This window comes from Aotus nancymaae, unplaced genomic scaffold, assembly GCF_030222135.1.
Source record: "Aotus nancymaae isolate 86718 unplaced genomic scaffold, 86718_ANA_hifiasm-v0.15.2.pri h1tg000036l, whole genome shotgun sequence".
NCBI lineage: Eukaryota > Metazoa > Chordata > Mammalia > Primates > Aotidae > Aotus > Aotus nancymaae.
Window position 1 is genome coordinate 529,462 of NW_026988450.1, and position 16,713 is coordinate 546,174.

Sequence of the window (16,713 nt, forward strand, 5' to 3'; positions counted from 1 at the left end):
GGATCTACGTTGCTCCCGTTGGTCTTTAACTCCTGCGCTCAAGGAATTCGAGCAATCCTCCCGCTTGGCCTTCCAAAGCGCTTGGATTACAGGCGTGAGCCATTGTGCCTGGCCATAGATGTTTATTTTAAATGCCATGATGTACCTAACCTGCATTTATCAAAATAAACTAGGCAAGTAATATAATGAACTAGTTTGTAAGATGAATATTTTGCTCTTGAAACTACAGAAAAGAGATACACATTACTTTTGGAAAAAAACTTTATTAAACACTCAAGATTATTACTTCTCAAAATCACAGAAGGGTTTCCAAACACAAGTGTTAGAAGGGAAAAACAACAACGGAAAGCTAGAAGCCGATCCGAAACGTCTGGGAGTACAGGCCTGGAGGAGGGACACGGCAGCACGTGGAAGGAGCCACTTTTGGACTTCATAATTTGCTCTTGTTGTGCCAGAATGCATGCTTGCTTTTCTCCAAATGAGGAACTCATTTCAAATAGGGATTTCTTTTATTCTCCTGGAACTGAAACGCTTAGTGCTCTCCCTAACACCAACCTTGGGATTTCTGAAGTTATCCAGAATTTGCAATACAAAGTACTTTTATGTATCTTCCAGTTGCAGATCGGAATAGCAAAAGTGAATGCTAAGAACAAAGTTTTTACCCTCCTAAACAAAGACATTCCCTTCTAGACAGCAAATCTATCATAAAATGTCAAAACTAGAAGAGAATAAAATCAAAGGAGAAAACCTAGAAAAATATCCTAAAATATCAAATGCAGTCATTTCTAAATACAATAAGCCATAAGCATAGCTTTACCTATTGTTCTTACTGTTCCTACACTGCTTCTACAATGTTACACCAACTATACTGTTACCTGTACTCTCCCAAAATCTTGGTGATGAAGCCTTCTGGGTGTGCGTTCAATGTGCCAGACCCAGAAGGGCATTCCGCGGCTTCCCCATGCTCCTACGTTCGTTCAGCACTTGTAAACGCTCTCAAAGCAGATCATACGCTATATTCTTGACTTAATACTTTGGTGAGCCTGGATACGTACCTCTCTATAACCCTCACCTAATCCCTGATGTTACTGTAACCTTATCTTTGATTTTACCCATATACATTTACTCATCGTAATCTTGTTTAAACTCACGCTACAAAACTGTAGCACAAAAAGAGATTTCTTCTCTTTAGTGCTTCAGGAAAATCAGCTCATGGACTGCTGCCAACGAAAGTATAGGAGATTCTTTAAACAATGTAACGCTTTCTATGTGTGGACTCCCACAAACCTCACATCCAGGGCTCCCATCCTTCCCAGGTTCTGCCAAGGATGTTGGGGTCTGTTGCTTGGTCCATCAAGCACTTCACTTGAGTCTCTTCTGAAAGCCCACCCTCTGGTTCTCGGGCACGAACATTGTGATCTTTGCTTCCTCGTGCCACAGCCACATAGTCTCTGAAGGCAGGTGACTTCTCGTGGCCTAGAAGCAGCTCGTCACTGGAAAAAGGTGGAACAAACACAAATACACCAACCATGTGTTATTTTCCTCTGCTGCCTATATTCCCAGTCAGCATATAAACCCATTCTCCACCTCATCACTCACAGAGTATTTTCTGTGGCTTATAACCTTGAAGTCAAAGACTGGATTTGTAGGAAAACAGAACATGAATTATGCTGCTCAAGTTTGTGTGTGAACGTACAGCCTCACTTCTCATGGATGAATTCCTAGGATTCACCTAGCAGCGACACTGCTGGGTCCCACGGTAACTCTATGTCTCACTTTGTGAAGAACTGCCACTTTCCCACAGCAGCTGCACCCTTTTCCATTCCCACCAGCAGAGTTTGAGGAGTCCAGCTTCTCTACAACCTCAACACTTCGTTAGATTCCTTTTTAAAAAAAATTTGAAAGTTTTAATAATTTTTGGTAGAGACAGGGTCTTGCTATGTTGCCCAGGCTAAACTTGAACTCCTGGGCTCTAGCAATCCTCCTGTCTTGGCCTCCCAGGTGCTTGGGATTACAGGTGTGAGCCTTTGCATCCAGCCCCATTTTAAAATTATAGCCATCTGGCCAGGCAGGGTGGCTCACACCTGTAATCCCAGCACTTTGGGAAGCCAAGGTGGGTGGATCACCTGAGGTCAAGAGTTTGAGACCAGCCTGGCCAACTTGGTGAAACCCCATCTCTACTAAAAATACAAAAATCAGCCAGGCGTGGTAGCATGCACCTGTAATCCCAGCTACTTGGGAGACTGAGACAGGAGAATCGTTTGAACCCAGAAGGTAGAGGCTGCAGTGAGCCGAGATCACGCCACTGCACTACATCCTGGGTGACAGAGCATGACTTCGACTCAAAACCAACAAATAAATAAAATAAAAATTAACTAACAAAAGCCATCCTGGCAGTTGTATGGTAGCACTTCACCTGGATTTCCCTGATGACTAGTGATGTTGTGCGTTTTTTGATGTGCCTATTGGCTATTTGTATATTTTCATTAGAGAAATGTCAGTTCAAGTCTTTTGACCAGTTGTTTTTTTTTTTTGGAGACAGGGTCTTGCTCTGTTGCCCAGGCTGGAATGGAGTGCAATGGTGTGATCTTGGCTTACTACAACCTCTATCTCCTGGGTTCAAGCAATCCTCCTGCCTCAGCCTGGGATTATATAGTAGCTGGGATTATAGCATGAGCCACCGTGCCTGGCCCTGACCATTTTTAATTGGGTTACCTCTCTATCTATTATTGGGCTGTAAGAGTTTTTTAATGTACCCTAGATACAAGTCCCTTATCAGATATATGACTTGCAAATATTTTATCCCATTCTGAAGACTGAAACGCTTTCTTGATAGCACTCTGTGAAGCACAGAATCGTTTAATCTCGCTGAAGTCCAATGTATGTAGTATTTGTTTCTTGCTTGTGCTTTTGGTGTCATACATACCTAAAAAAGAGCAAGTATCACAACAAAACCCGAGGTCAGGATGATTTACTCCTATTTTCTTTTTTTTGAGACAGAGTCTTGCTTTGTTGCCCAGGCTGGAGTGCAGTGGCACAATCGCGGCTCACTGCAACCTCCACCTCCCTACTAGCTGGGATTACAGGCATGCGCCACCATGCCCAGCTCATTTTTGTGTTTTTAATAGAGATGGGGTTTCACCATGATGGCCAGAGTGGTCTCGACCTCTTGACTTCAAGTGATCCACCACACCTGGCCAATTTACTCTTTTTTCTAAGTGTTTTATAGTTTTGACATTTAGCTCTTTGATCCATTTTGAATTAATTTCTGCATATGGTGTGAAATAGAAGCCCAACTTCGTTGTTTTGCCTGTGCTATTTGTTGGAAAGGTCACTGAATGGCACCCTTGTCAAAAATAAGTTGACAATAGATTGCCACTTACTATTACTTAATTCTAAAGTCCAACTTTTTTCCTTCCTGTGAATCATCTCCACAAATTTCTATTTGCTTTAGACCTCAACAAGAAAGAATTTAAAAGCTAACCTAAAAGCCAACCCAAATTGGATTCTCATCTAACAAGCCCACAACGTGCTTTTCACACCTAGGTACTATGTCCATCAGGGTCAGATGCCCTAAAAAGTACAAAAGCAAATTGAAAACCTAAGTCTCCTCATGTATGTAACAGTATTATGACAGCTGTGTAAGAGTGCACCTTCTGCTGCTTCTGTTGGCACCACTGTTCCAGGGACTGAGTGTGCCTGAAGACGGTGCAGGGGTCACGTACAGAGGAGCTGCAGGCCTCGCCCTGCTCTGGGGAAGTCAGCCTCTCTAAGCACTGCTCTGCTCCTCGTTGACAGGAGAGAAGTCATGCAAACGATATCAAGTGCGCAGCAGTTTGTACCTATGTTGGTTCTTCGAGAAACAGTAGCATGTCGGTAGCCGTTAGTTTTTTCCACATATAAAAATCTTACCAAGTAATGACCGCTGGATTGGCACCTGCTAACTTTCTCTTAGCGTAACATATTTTCTGTCGGGGATACCAATTTTTTTCAGCAACGTTTATTTCTTGAATCCATGATCCTCCTTTTTTCAGCATTTTTTGTTCAAAATTCTAAAAGAAAAGAATATGATTTTCCCTGCTTATTATAATGGTACATACACTCACGTCCAAACGATTAAATCTAGTAATGATCTTAACACAAACGAACATCTATAACCAGGAGCAGCCCTGCTTTCCTGTCTACAGCTACAAAGCTGTTCATACAGACTGCATAGTGCACGCATCTTGAGAAGAGAGGCCTCAGTGGGGCCCTTATTTTTCCAAATAAAAGTTTTTGTCTCTTAACTGTTTTTATTTTTCCTTTTCCTTTTTTTTTGAGGCGGAGTCTCACTTTTGTCGCCCAGACTGGGGTGCAGTGGCATGACCTTGGTTCACTGCAACCTCTGCCTCCTGGTTTCAAGCCATTCTCCTGCCTCAGCTTTTCAAGTTGCTGGGATTACAGGTGCACACCACCAGCTGATTTCTGTATTTTTAGTAGAGACGGGCTTTCACCACATTGGCCAGGCTGGTCTCCACCTCCTGACCTCAGGTGATCCTCCTGCCTCTGCCTCCCTAAGTTTTGGGATTGCAGGTGTGAGCCACTGTGCCCAGACAATGCTAAATACTAACGCTGAGATATCCTGTACAAAATAATGTAAATATTTTCATTAACACAACTCAATGCATTTCTATCATGCGCGGGAGACAGCAGTTTGATCACGGGGACACTGTCATGAAAGTGTAAAGTGCACAAGAAACAAAACCTACCTTCCAGTCAAAGGAGGGATCCTTGACAAACACATCCATGGTGTTGGTGAGCAGGCCAGGGTCTGAGCGGAAGGCCCGGAGCGCGTGGACCATGACGCTGTACATAAGGCCCATTTCTTTCATTGGTAACATCAGATTGATAAACTGGCGAGTTAGCCGAAAAGGCATCAACTCGGGAACCGGCAGAAACTAAACAAGAAAAAAAGCAAGCAGCACGATATGTAAGCCGGAACTCTCAAAGTACCGAGCACAAAACAGCATCCTCACAGTTACCGTTCACATTTAGTAACAATATAGACTCCGCTTCCGTTTAAATCAGACACACAGATGTGAGTTCTTGTGCTCCACAGCAACCACCTCGGCTTGCATCATCCCTCACTGCAGAACCCACATGCGCAGGACACGAAGCCACAGAGATTGAGAAGGACGATCCAAAACATTCGGAGGTTAACCAGAGACAGGATCTGTATCATATTTTGTCTAAGACATTTTTATTGTGGGGCCTCATAAAACTTCCTTAGAGTCTTTCTTTGATCTGGGAACACGTTTTACTCCCGGCTGTGATGATGTCACTGATCACCATGACTTCTGTGACCTGTCTGAATGAGGCTGAAATGCAGGGATTATCCCTTTCTGCATTCAATGGCCATGACAAAACCAAGCTAACATGCTGTTTTTCTTTAAAAACGGTCTATTTCTGGAGGGTGTTGAAAGTCCTATAATGACTCTCGCCTAGCCCAGGACCATGAGAGCACGGCGAGCGCACCTGCGTAGCGGATCCAAACGCATGCCCGAAGTCTATCCCGATCATGCCGCCGGTCTCCATGGCCACCATAAAGTTGTTCAGGTGTCTGTCTCCGATGCCGAGGATCCAGTGGCTGATGCATATGAGAGCGTGAGAGCTGGCGAAGTGGGAGCGGAGTGCCAGGAAGGCCTCGGGGCTTGTACTCATCCTCACGAAGGCCCGCCTGCAAGAGAGACACGGCTGTGTGGCTGCTGTGACCCCGCTAAGGGTGAGGGCAGAAAGGTACTTACTTTAAGAGATCGGCAGGCACTTTACTTTCTCGTTTTCTAAAAGACGTGACTGTTTCAGTACGATTAGCTCCCCTATGATTTAATAATAGAAACATCTAATTAGAAAAATTTTCTCGTGACTTGAAATTTAAATTTTAAAACTTTTTTTGAGAGTCAAATATCAAATAACTAGATCTTGATGATCTCTCTGAGGCAAAGCTTTCTAAGAATCGAAAGAAAACATGCATCTTGGAGAAGAATGAAATAACTAATACACAAACAAAAAGAAAAAAATGGCAGATTAATACCCTCAAATAAAAATAAATAAGTAAATAAAACAAAGGAAAATCAAAACCAAACTTACTTATACATTAGCACGTAAGCTCCAACATCTTGTTTTCCGGAAATTTTTGTCAGCCAGTCTCTATATTCACATGGTGGTGCCTTGGGATCACTAATGAGTGAGAAGAGAAATTGGAATTAGGAAGATTTTAGCATTACGTGATTTCAAAGGCAAAGCTCACCAAGAATTCATTGAAAAATAGCGAAGAGGCAGGAAGAAATATGACTTTTAATCATATTCAATATTAACACCGAACCCGTATTACTCTGGATCTTGGATTTCAGTGTACCATTATTCATTCTTAATTATTCCTAAAGAAATCCAAGCTATTTCCTATGAAAAATTTAGGTACAAAACCATCAGATCCAATAAATTTCCCACTTCATATAGACAATAAGATGAACTAAACATAACTAGTTATTAACCAGACATGCAATTCTGAAACTCTGACCTAGAAAGAAGCAAGAGGGCAACAGCCCACACAGGTGGCTGCTGGAAGCCGCAGGACACATCAGACCGTGTAACCACCACAGCCAAAAAGCCCACACAGGCCGGGCACGGTGCTCACGCCTGTAATCCAAGCACTTTGGGAGGCCACGACGGGCAGATCACAAGGTCAGGAGATAGGAGACCATCCGGGCTAACTCGGTGAAACCCTCTACTAAAAATACAAAAAATTAGCCTGCGTGGTGGCACACGCCTGTAGTCCCGACTACTTGGGAGGCTGAGGCAGAACTGCTAGAATCTGGGAGCTGGAGGTTGCAGTGAGCTGAGATCACACCACTGCATTCCAGTCTGGTGACAGAGTGAGACTCCATCTCAAAAACAAACAAACAAACCCGGCAGTTTTGCTGAAGATGGATTATGTCTGTTTTGATCCTTATTTAGACCACTGCCACATCTTTTTCTTTTCTTTTAGAGACAGAGACTTACTCTGTTGCTCAAGCTCGACTGCAGTGGAGTGATCTCGGCTCACTGCAACCTCCACCTCCTGGGTTTAAGCAATTCTCAAGCCTCCAGCCTCCTAAGCAGCTAGGATTGTAAGCGCCTGCCACCATGCCCAGCTAACTTTTGTATTTTAAGTAGAGACTGAGTTTCACTATGTTGGCCAAACTGGTCTCAAATTCTTGACCTCAGGTGATCAGCCGACCTCAGCCTCCCAAAGTGCTGGGATTGTAGTCGTGAGCCACCACAACAGCCAGTGCCACAACTTTCTTCACACTTCCAATATGTAGATAGACACACAAACCACATAGTAAGTATGAGAAAATATTTTTTTCTTTTTTCTTCCAATAAGCCTTCTGCTCTCCTATGAGAAAGTTTTTTTTTTTTTTTTTGAGATGGAGTTTCGCTTTTGTTTCCCAGGCTGGAGTGCAATGGCGCGATCTCAGCTCACCGCAACCTCTGCCTCCTGGGTTCAAGCAATTCTCCTGCCTCAGGCTCCCAAGTAGCTGGGACTACAGGCGCGCACCACCATGCTCAGTTAATTTTTGTGTTTTTAGTAGAGACGGGGTTTCACCATGTTGACCAGGATGGTCCCGATCTCTTGACCACCCTGCTCGGCCTGCCAAAGTGCTGGGATTATAGGCGTGAGCCGCCTCGCCCAGCCAAAAGTATTTTCTTAAATGACAATGGATGCTTAAAGTGAATTGAAAAGCTGTTTTCGATGTTTCCTAGAAAAAAGGTGGTTCCCGGGCAGTGGGAAACAGTGTGATTTGGGTATGTTTGGGTACTCTCGTGTGGACAGCTTTAACAAGTTTTCCCAATAAAGTCTAAAGACAGAACAGTTTCACATGTGACTTAGCAATCCAGTCACTTCAGGTGAAACCTTTTCTGAGTTGCTATAGACGTTAATTTCATAAGTAGCCCACTCCATCTTAAAATTCTCTCCTCCTAAACTGAGATGAAAATTCTTAGGTCATAAAACTGAAACATGCTGAATTAAGAAAAAAATACCAAGGATTTTAATAATGAGTACTGGAAGTGCCCTGTAAAAAGGCAGTTGGAAGTTGCTTACATAATTCCGTATCTGAAAGGTGCTTTCAGCTCTTCCAGTACCTACGTTGACCCTGTGCAGTTCCACGCTACCACCCCGTCCCACAAATGCAGGCAGGTACCACGAGAAAGGCAGCACCTGCTCAGCATCTCCACTGCCAGGCAGAGCCTCAGTGCCAGGACCAGATCTGGAACTTGTGAGACTCCAGGAAGCAGCGCTCATCAGTTCCCCCTTTCTTCCAGGGAAAGCAGAAACAATGCTAAGCAAATACTCAAATGCTTATTTAAATACTTTCAGGAAAGAATGAGAGGATATCAAAGAGAAAGAAGCCCCGAAGCTGTTTCTGACCATGTGGTCTTCCTTCATCTCATAGCTCGTCACCAAAATCTGTCAACTCTGGTTATCAAAACCTGTCAACACTCAAAATGTTTTTCATGTTGTCCTTATTTTTCCTTTTTTTTTTTAATTATTTTATTTTTTTGAGACGGAGTTCCACTCATTACTCAGGCTGGAGTGCAATGCCGCGATCTTGGCTCACCGCAACCTCCGCCTCCTGGGTTCAAGCAATTCTCCTGCCTCAGCCTCCCGAGTAGCTGGGACTGCAGGCGTGCGTTCTACCATGCCCAGCTAATTTTCTGTATTTTTAGTAGAGACGGGGTTTCACCATGTTGACCAGGATGATCTCGATCTCTTGACCTCGTGATCCACCCGTCTCGGCCTCCCAAAGTGCTGGGATTACAGGCGTGAGCCACTGCACCCGGCCCTTATTTTTATTTACATAAATAAAAGGCAAATAAAAAAACTTCTGTTTAAAAAATGTAGGTTAATTGTAGAAAACTTGGAAAACTGAGAAAAGGATAAAGAAAAATTAAAAAGCATCCATATCATAACCTAGAATTAATTACTAATAATCCCAGCTACCCCACTTTACAGGCTGGGTGACACAGGACAAGTCACTTGACCTTTCTGAGCCTCAGGGTACTCATCTGTACAGAAGTGGTAATAACACTTACCTTGTAGGCCGTTGATGAGAATTAGTTCATACACGTTAAAAACTGACAACAGCACCTGGCCCACAGAACACGTTTTACTACATTATCTGCTCATCTCATTATTATTTCCTTCAACAACGTTTCCCCCGCCCCCCAAAGTCAATATATATTTTGTATTATGGCAAAATATCTGCAACCACTGGTTAGCAGCCTGCACTCCATTCGGTTTACTGACCCAGCCAGCAGACTTCGGGGCAGGCAGCGTGGGCTCTCGACCGCGCCTGTCATGGCCCCGACCTGCCACTGGAGAAGTGAGGGGAGGCGACTGCTGGGGGAGCAGGGCGTGTGGCCGCCCTTACCTCAGGTAAGCCGCCTTCTCCTCTTGTGACATGGTGTTCAAAAGAAGGTCCTTCAAGGTAACAGTATTTTCAAGCCACTCAATTAATCCTAACCTGAAAGGGAGAATAAAAAGTTAACGAGTAAACCCAAACTGCTCTTTCTTCACTAGAAAAACAGTCCCGTGGACACCCAGCAGCGTGCAGCAGCCTCCTGGCTGGGAGCAGCCCGGCAGTCACCTGGAGGTCAGGGGCACCACGCTGTAGGTCCTCAGCTGCAGGGCCCTCTGGCTGCAGGCGGAGTCTCCAGCTAGGATCCCGTTCATGACCTGGAAGAGCTGCTCCACGCGCTGGTCCTGCCGCAGGTCCTCGCCGCCCTTCACCAAGAAAGGGTGCTCCGTCTCATCATGGCCACGGATGATGATGCGCTTGGGCCTTCTCATGGACGCCATGACTGTCACCTTGAAAAATCAGAACGTCACCTCGGGGCACAGGCTAGCTGTTTGTCAAACTCAGAGGGAAAAGCCAGGCTGGCTGCAAGCATTCCTCCGAGGGGCTGCCTTCTGAACACAGTGCCAGAGAAGAGCACGGCACTGAGGCCAGCAACTAACTTCTGCTACCTGCACGTGCCTGACTGCTGTGCCCACAGAAATGTCACGTTCCTGGTTATAAATACTTATGAATGTGGATATCCTTAGCAACCAGCAACAGCCAGCATGCAAACTGTCTATAGTAAGCTAATGCTACACACATTGTATAGTGGACACTCACACACAGCCTACTCTTTGGATTTATGATATCTTAAATAGGACTACTGTTCAAACACTGGAGACATTATATTAAGAAATGTTCTTTACATGCACCCCAGAACCTAAAATGCAATAAAATAGATATATATGAAAGAAAAAAGAAATTCGGGGCTGGACATGGTGGCTCATGCCTGTTAATCCCAGTACCTTGGGAGGCTGAGGCGGGTCGATCAGTGGCAGGCAGGAGTCCCAGACCAGCCTTGCCACTGGCCAACATGGTGAAACCCGTCTCTAATAAAAATACAAAAATTAGCCAGGCGTGGTGGCACACACCCCTAATCCCAGTTGAGACACGAAGACTCTCCTGAACCCAGGATGTGGAGGCAGTAAGCTGAGACTGCGCCACTGCACTCAGCCTGGGTGACAGAGTGAGACTCTTACCTCTCTCTCTCTCACACACACACAAAGGTACTCAGTAAATATGGTAAACCCCATATATTTGAGATCAACATGCGCCGTTGTTTCTTTTTTACGAAAGGCAAACAGATCATTCTCGTATCTGAAGGACAATCATCAGGGTGGGGACTGGGTCGCACACCCTCACACCTACCCGCTCATCAAACCCGGCGATTCGCACGTGGTACTCTGGCAACGGCTTTCCCCTACCGTCATATTGACCTGAAACAAACCAGAGCCTTGCTTAGGAACAACTTGTTAGACAACCATCTGTATTATAAAACATGCCTCCTGATCTACTTTTTAAAAAGTCAATTTAACATGATAAAACTTTTTAATGAAAGTTCTCATTTAGAGGAAACTGACATTAAAAAATGTTATTTCTCAGTTTGACTGATTAATGAAAGTTAGCTCTCTATTTCAATAGCATGGACAAATCCTAAATAGAAAAAAATAATACACCGACTAGAACACTGCATATCTCAAGGAAACTCAAGCTGCATATGACAAGGCTTACATTTAAATATTGTTCTTGAAATGGACTGTATGCAACTGCATAGTCATTATTAATAACAAAGAAAAATGTTTCTCCAAATACGTTTTTTCTTATACCCACTGGAACGAGAACAAGAATAACCAGATTAAAACATTTTTTCCTCTGGCAAATTTGGGGTGAAGAAAATGAAATGCACACAGGTTTCCTCTGAAAAAGTCATGCCTTGAATTCTGGCCAATTTTCTGTGCATCTCTACCCTTGATATCACAATCTTTTTTCCTGCAGGTAAGTGACTTATCATTAATATGTCATTAAAAAAAAAAAACAACAACTTTTTTTTTTCCACTTTAAGTGGAACTGTGTACACATCCCAGGAAGCAATCTGCATCTATACCAGTATTATGTTTCTGAAGAAAAGTCATTCAGGAGCAAAGCATGAATATGTTCAGAGGAAATCTATGATTGCTGGTTACCATTATTACCAAATGAAAATCTGAACATTTGTCAGGATCAGGAATATAAAAACTATAACTTCATTAAACATTTAGTAATGTGTACTCATAGCAATCATGAATTTTTTAATGATGAAAAATCTGGTGAATTTTAAAATTCTTTAAAAAAGAGGTAACTGTCAGTATCCTAGTCGCACCATTCCAGAAACCAAGAGTTCTTACTTGAGTGCTGTGCTCCTCAGAGTACAGGTTTGTCACCCCTGGAGGTGAACTCACCAGGAATCTCCAGCTCATTTCTCAGGAACTCCACTTTGAAGTCGCTCATCCAAGGTGACCATTCTTTCAGATTCCCAGGGGGCTTTGAGTCTTTGTTCATTTTTAAAAGCAGCATGTTGGCAACGTCGTTGAAGTCACTGAGCTTCATTCTCGGTAGCTTAGACCCTCCTTTCCCAAAATGTCTATCAAATTCTTTTCCAAAGGTCTGAAATTAACAAGAACTTACTATAAAGACTGACGTTTAGTTTGGACTTTGGAAAAGGCTTAAGCTTGTAAGTGTAATAAATGGAGTGAGCGACGATATCGGCTTCTTCTCTGCTTTTAAGATGTATACTTTGGTGGCGTGTGCTGGCTCACGCCTGTAATCCCAGCACTTTGGGAGGCCGAGGCAGGCAGATCACTTGAGCTCAGGAGTTCGAGATCAGTCTGGCCAACATGGTGAAACCCCATTTCCACTTTAAATACAAAAAATTAGCTGGATGTGGTGGCTCATGCCTGTAATCCCAGCTACATGGGAGGCTGAGCAAGAGAATCGCTTGAACCTAGGAGGTGGAGGTTGCAGTGAACCGAGATTGTGCCACTGCACTCCAGCCCGGGCAACAGAGCGAGACTCTGTCTCAAAAACAAAAACAAAAACCAAGCATGGTTAGTAGTGACTTTTAGTTATAAATCCTAATAAGAGCTTTAAAAACCTGAAGTCATTTAACCTCTGTGCACTCACTGTCTAGTTAGTGGTCTCCATCATTATGACACAAGTAACTAGGGACAGAGTTAAAAACAACAAAATAAAGGGAACAATTCAACAGAAATAAATGGCTCGCAATTTTTGATACCAGCTGATGAAAAAAACAAAGGAATGCTACTTTCTTCAGTAAGAGTCTTTCAAGCTATTATTCTGGGTTATAAACCAATACAAATATTATTTAGATAATGTTTATTTCTCTCTCTCTCTTTTTTTTTGAGATGGAGTCTCGCTCTGTCACCCAGGCTGGAGTGCGGTGGCGTAATCTCAGCTCACTGCAACCTCTGCTTCTCCGGTTCAAGCGATTCTCCTGACTCAGCCTCCCAAGTAGCTGGGATTACAGTCATGCGCCACCGTGCCTGGCTAATTTTTGTATTTTTAGTAGTGATGGGGTTTTACCATGTTGGCCAGACTGGTCTTGAATTCCTGACCTCATGATCCACCTGCCTCAGCCTCCCAAAGTGCTGGGATTACAGGCGTGAGCCACTGCACCCAGCCAATAGTGTTTATTTCTAAAAGCAATTATTATAAGTACTTTATCTTGGAATATATTAATTATCTCTTTGCATTGGCGTCTACTCAGATATTTATTTGAATTATAATTCTGGTATCAAATAAAAAATTAATCTCAAAAGCATTAGTAGCAATTACTCAATAGTCAAGATTTACCTGATCATCTCTAATTAGAAATGTTTTTACCAAATTTATAAGTAATGCCACAACATAAATCTGGTATAAATGAAATGTGCTCTATTTTAAGACAATCCACTACAGGAAAATTGACATATATAAAACAGATTTCTTCTCTGATCTCTAAGTTGATGAAAACGTAGAAGCAATCTGCATTTCTTGGAATACATGGAAAGATTAGTTCTTCTCCAAACGTAACCAGCATCATCCTATCTGAAAGGTCTAATGCCCTTAAGCATACTCTAAAGTGAAATTTGAGGCACTTTGTTTCGGTAGATTTTTATTTGAATAAATCCAAGTTATTTCTGATTCTGTACAAGGTAGAAAATTCTGGATAGATTTTCTAATGTACTAGAAATTAAACTCCAAACACATCTCCTGCCTGGAAAGAATACAGGAGGCCTTTCGGTACCCTACAGGCCTCGGCAGGACCAGGTGCCACTGGAGGGGGAAGAACTGCACTCCCTATGGAGAGGCTGCAAGGCAGTCTCAGGGCTTCCAGCAGCAAAGTGGCCATGAATTCCAAGCCTACGTGCAGACTGGTCGAGGCAGCAGCGTGCTGGGACAGGCTAGGCTGGAAGCTGTGCGGAGGCGGTGCAGCTAATGGGTATGGGTTCTTTTTGTGGTGATGGTTTCATGACTCTGTGAATGTACTAAAAACTACTGAACTGTATACTTTAAATCGATGACCTATGGGCCAGTGACTTATGTCTTAATAACGTAGTTATTTAAAAACGATAAAGCTCTTCTTTTGCACTGTACACAGTGGAACCTGAGAACTCTGGCAACAGGAGTTCCAAGACTTATCTATGCCCTTAAATTTCTTAAGGTTTAATGAATAAAGGTAATTTGATAAAAATTAGAAGGAAAAATCAGTATGATGCATGCTAAAGAGAGAGATTCTAAAGCAAGGTGTTTTAGGAGAGAGAGGAAGAAGACCTGACTCTTCTGAAGATCACTGTCGGGGAAGGTCGGGAAAGGCTCAAAGGAGAAATGATGCTAACGCCAAGCCCTAAGGGCAAGTCTCCAGATGGAGGAGGGAGAGAAGCACCCAAGTGGGCAAAGCTGTGGGAGCTGGGCGGACTGCAGTCCACTTGCTCCATCATTTCCATCAAATGATAGTGTGTTTTCCTTCCAACTCCAGCACATTCCTGAAAAGTCTCACGATTACCACGTTTGTCCTGGGCGCAGCTCTTGGTGAGCAGTTTTGTCACACAACCCCTTGGTATTTGGGGACTGGATCTGTCTTCTCCATGTGTCTCCTGAGCACCCAGAACTGTGCCCCAAACTAAGTGCTTGAAAATATTTATCAGCTTACTTAACATACAAATATCTTCTTGTATTCAAGCCATTTGAAGAATTGAAAATACCAAACTACATGTAATTTTCAGATCTAAAAATGTGAGCATAAAGAACATGTAATGAAACACTGAGGTTTTATCTACTGACCAACCTGCTACCTGCAGACCTAAAAATATGTTTTCAATGTATCATAGAAATCATGACATCTCAAACATTCAACAGATATATTAAATCCAGAACTGTTAAATCATTAAAATGTAAAATTTGACTGTCATAACGATTCCACCGTCACAAAGGCAGGCTGTGCCAGTCCATACCTGAATAAACTTCCTTCTAAAGGCCCCCAGGCCTGGAGCCTTTGGGTCACCCAAGGTTGCATACATTCTTTCATACATTTTTTCAATGTTTTTTTTATTTACAGGGGTTTTTGCTAGTTCAGCTCTTACATCATTGCTCCAGTCCTGTGTGTGCAGGAAAAAAAAAAAAAAGTCAAGGTAGATTGAAATTAAGTTTTACCCAAGTTGTATGTTTTATGTGCCAGAAACTGTTCTATTTTACCTTAAAGAGCAGTTCAGGATTAGAGAGCTGATCTAAGGCATCAATAAAACCTTGAATCACTCCTCCGTGATCCAACTTACTTCTAATCCTATTAAAAAAAAAATTTACAAAGTTTAGGTACTCAAATATCTTTCAAAAATCAGGACCTATTATACATCTATAAAATAATGTATGCTTTACATAATTATATAACTAAATACAATTATAGTTTGTTCATACGTATCTCTTGTATATATAGATATAAAAAACCAACTACACAGTAATTTAAAATTCCAGCCAATGTTAAATGAAGCGAGAAGCATCTATTGTATCAAGATGAGGTTCTTAAAACAGAATTAATACCAATCCTACTCACATTATTCCAAAAAATGGGGGGGCGACGGAGTATTTCCAAACTCATTCTACAAGGCCAGTATTATCCTGATACCAAAACCAGACAAAGACACATCTTTTTGAAAAAAAAAAGGAAGGGAGGGAGGGAGGGAGGGAGGGAGGGAGGGCGGACAGACTACAGGCCAATATCCCTGATGAACATTAATGCAAAAATCCTCAACAAAATACTCGCAAACCAAATTCAACAAGATATTAAAAAGATTATTCATCATGACCAAGTGGGATCTATTCTAGATGCAAGGATGGATCAAAATACACAAATCAATCAATGTGATATACTTTATCAACAGAATAAAGGACAGAAACCATTGATCATTTTAACCGATGTTGAAAAAAACACTCGACAAAATTCAATATCCCTTCATGATAAAAACTCTCAAAAAAACTAGGTATAGAAGGAACATACCTCAACACAATAAAAGCCCACATACGACATACTCACAGTTAGTATCATACCCAACAGTGAGAAACTGAAAGCCAGCCGGACACAGTGGCTCACGCCTGTGATCCCAGCACTTTGGGAGGCTGAGATGGGCAGATCATTAGGTCAAGAGATTGAGACCATCCTGGCCAACATGGTGAAACCCCGTCTCTACCAAAAGCATAAAATTAGCTGGGTGTGGTGGCGCATGCCTGTAGTCCCAGCCTCTCAGGAGGCTGAGGCAGGAAAATTGCTTGAACCCAGGAGGCGGAGCTTGCAGTGGGCAGAGATTGCACCCCTGCCCTCTAGCCTAGGCGACAAAGGGAGACTTCGTCTCAAAAAAAAAAAGAAAGCCTTTTCTCTAAGATCTGGAACATGACAAGGATGCCCACTTTTATTCCACATACTACTGGGAGTCTTAGCTAGAGCAAGCTGACAAGAGAAAGAAATAAAGGGTATCTGTATTAGAAAGGAAGAAGTCAAATTATCCTTGCTTGCAAATGACACGATCTCTTATTTGGAGACACCTAAAGACTCCACCAAAAACACCATCAGAACTGATAAATTCAGTAAAGTTGCAGAATACAAAAATTAACATACAAAAATCAGTAGTATTTCTATATGCCAACAGTGAACAGCCTGAAAAAAAAAAAATCATAAAATTAATTCTATTGGCCGGGCACATTGGCTCATGCCTGTAATACCAGCACTTTGGGAGGCTGAGGCGGGTGGATCATGAGGTCAGGAGAT

General features: G+C 42.7%; 1 protein-coding gene across 2 annotated transcripts in view; it reads right to left on the reverse strand.

The window, feature by feature from the left end:
* Window positions 1-243: 243 nt before the first annotated feature.
* PRKDC (protein kinase, DNA-activated, catalytic subunit) overlaps window positions 244-16,713 on the reverse strand; it is a 184,532-nt gene continuing 168,062 nt past the window's right edge. The window contains exons 75-86 of one of the 2 annotated variants that reach the window (XM_064384163.1): window positions 15,150-15,237; window positions 14,909-15,052; window positions 11,858-12,062; window positions 10,788-10,855; window positions 9,669-9,889; window positions 9,453-9,545; window positions 6,127-6,216; window positions 5,784-5,855; window positions 5,515-5,716; window positions 4,749-4,937; window positions 3,913-4,052; window positions 244-1,493 (exon numbers count right to left, since the gene is read on the reverse strand). In XM_064384163.1, coding sequence (XP_064240233.1) covers window positions 1,289-1,493; window positions 3,913-4,052; window positions 4,749-4,937; window positions 5,515-5,716; window positions 5,784-5,855; window positions 6,127-6,216; window positions 9,453-9,545; window positions 9,669-9,889; window positions 10,788-10,855; window positions 11,858-12,062; window positions 14,909-15,052; window positions 15,150-15,237 — 1,717 coding nt within the window. In that variant the 3' untranslated portion in view covers window positions 244-1,288. The remainder of the gene's footprint in view (window positions 1,494-3,912; window positions 4,053-4,748; window positions 4,938-5,514; window positions 5,717-5,783; window positions 5,856-6,126; window positions 6,217-9,452; window positions 9,546-9,668; window positions 9,890-10,787; window positions 10,856-11,857; window positions 12,063-14,908; window positions 15,053-15,149; window positions 15,238-16,713) is intronic. The other variant, XM_064384164.1, reaches the window with a different exon arrangement.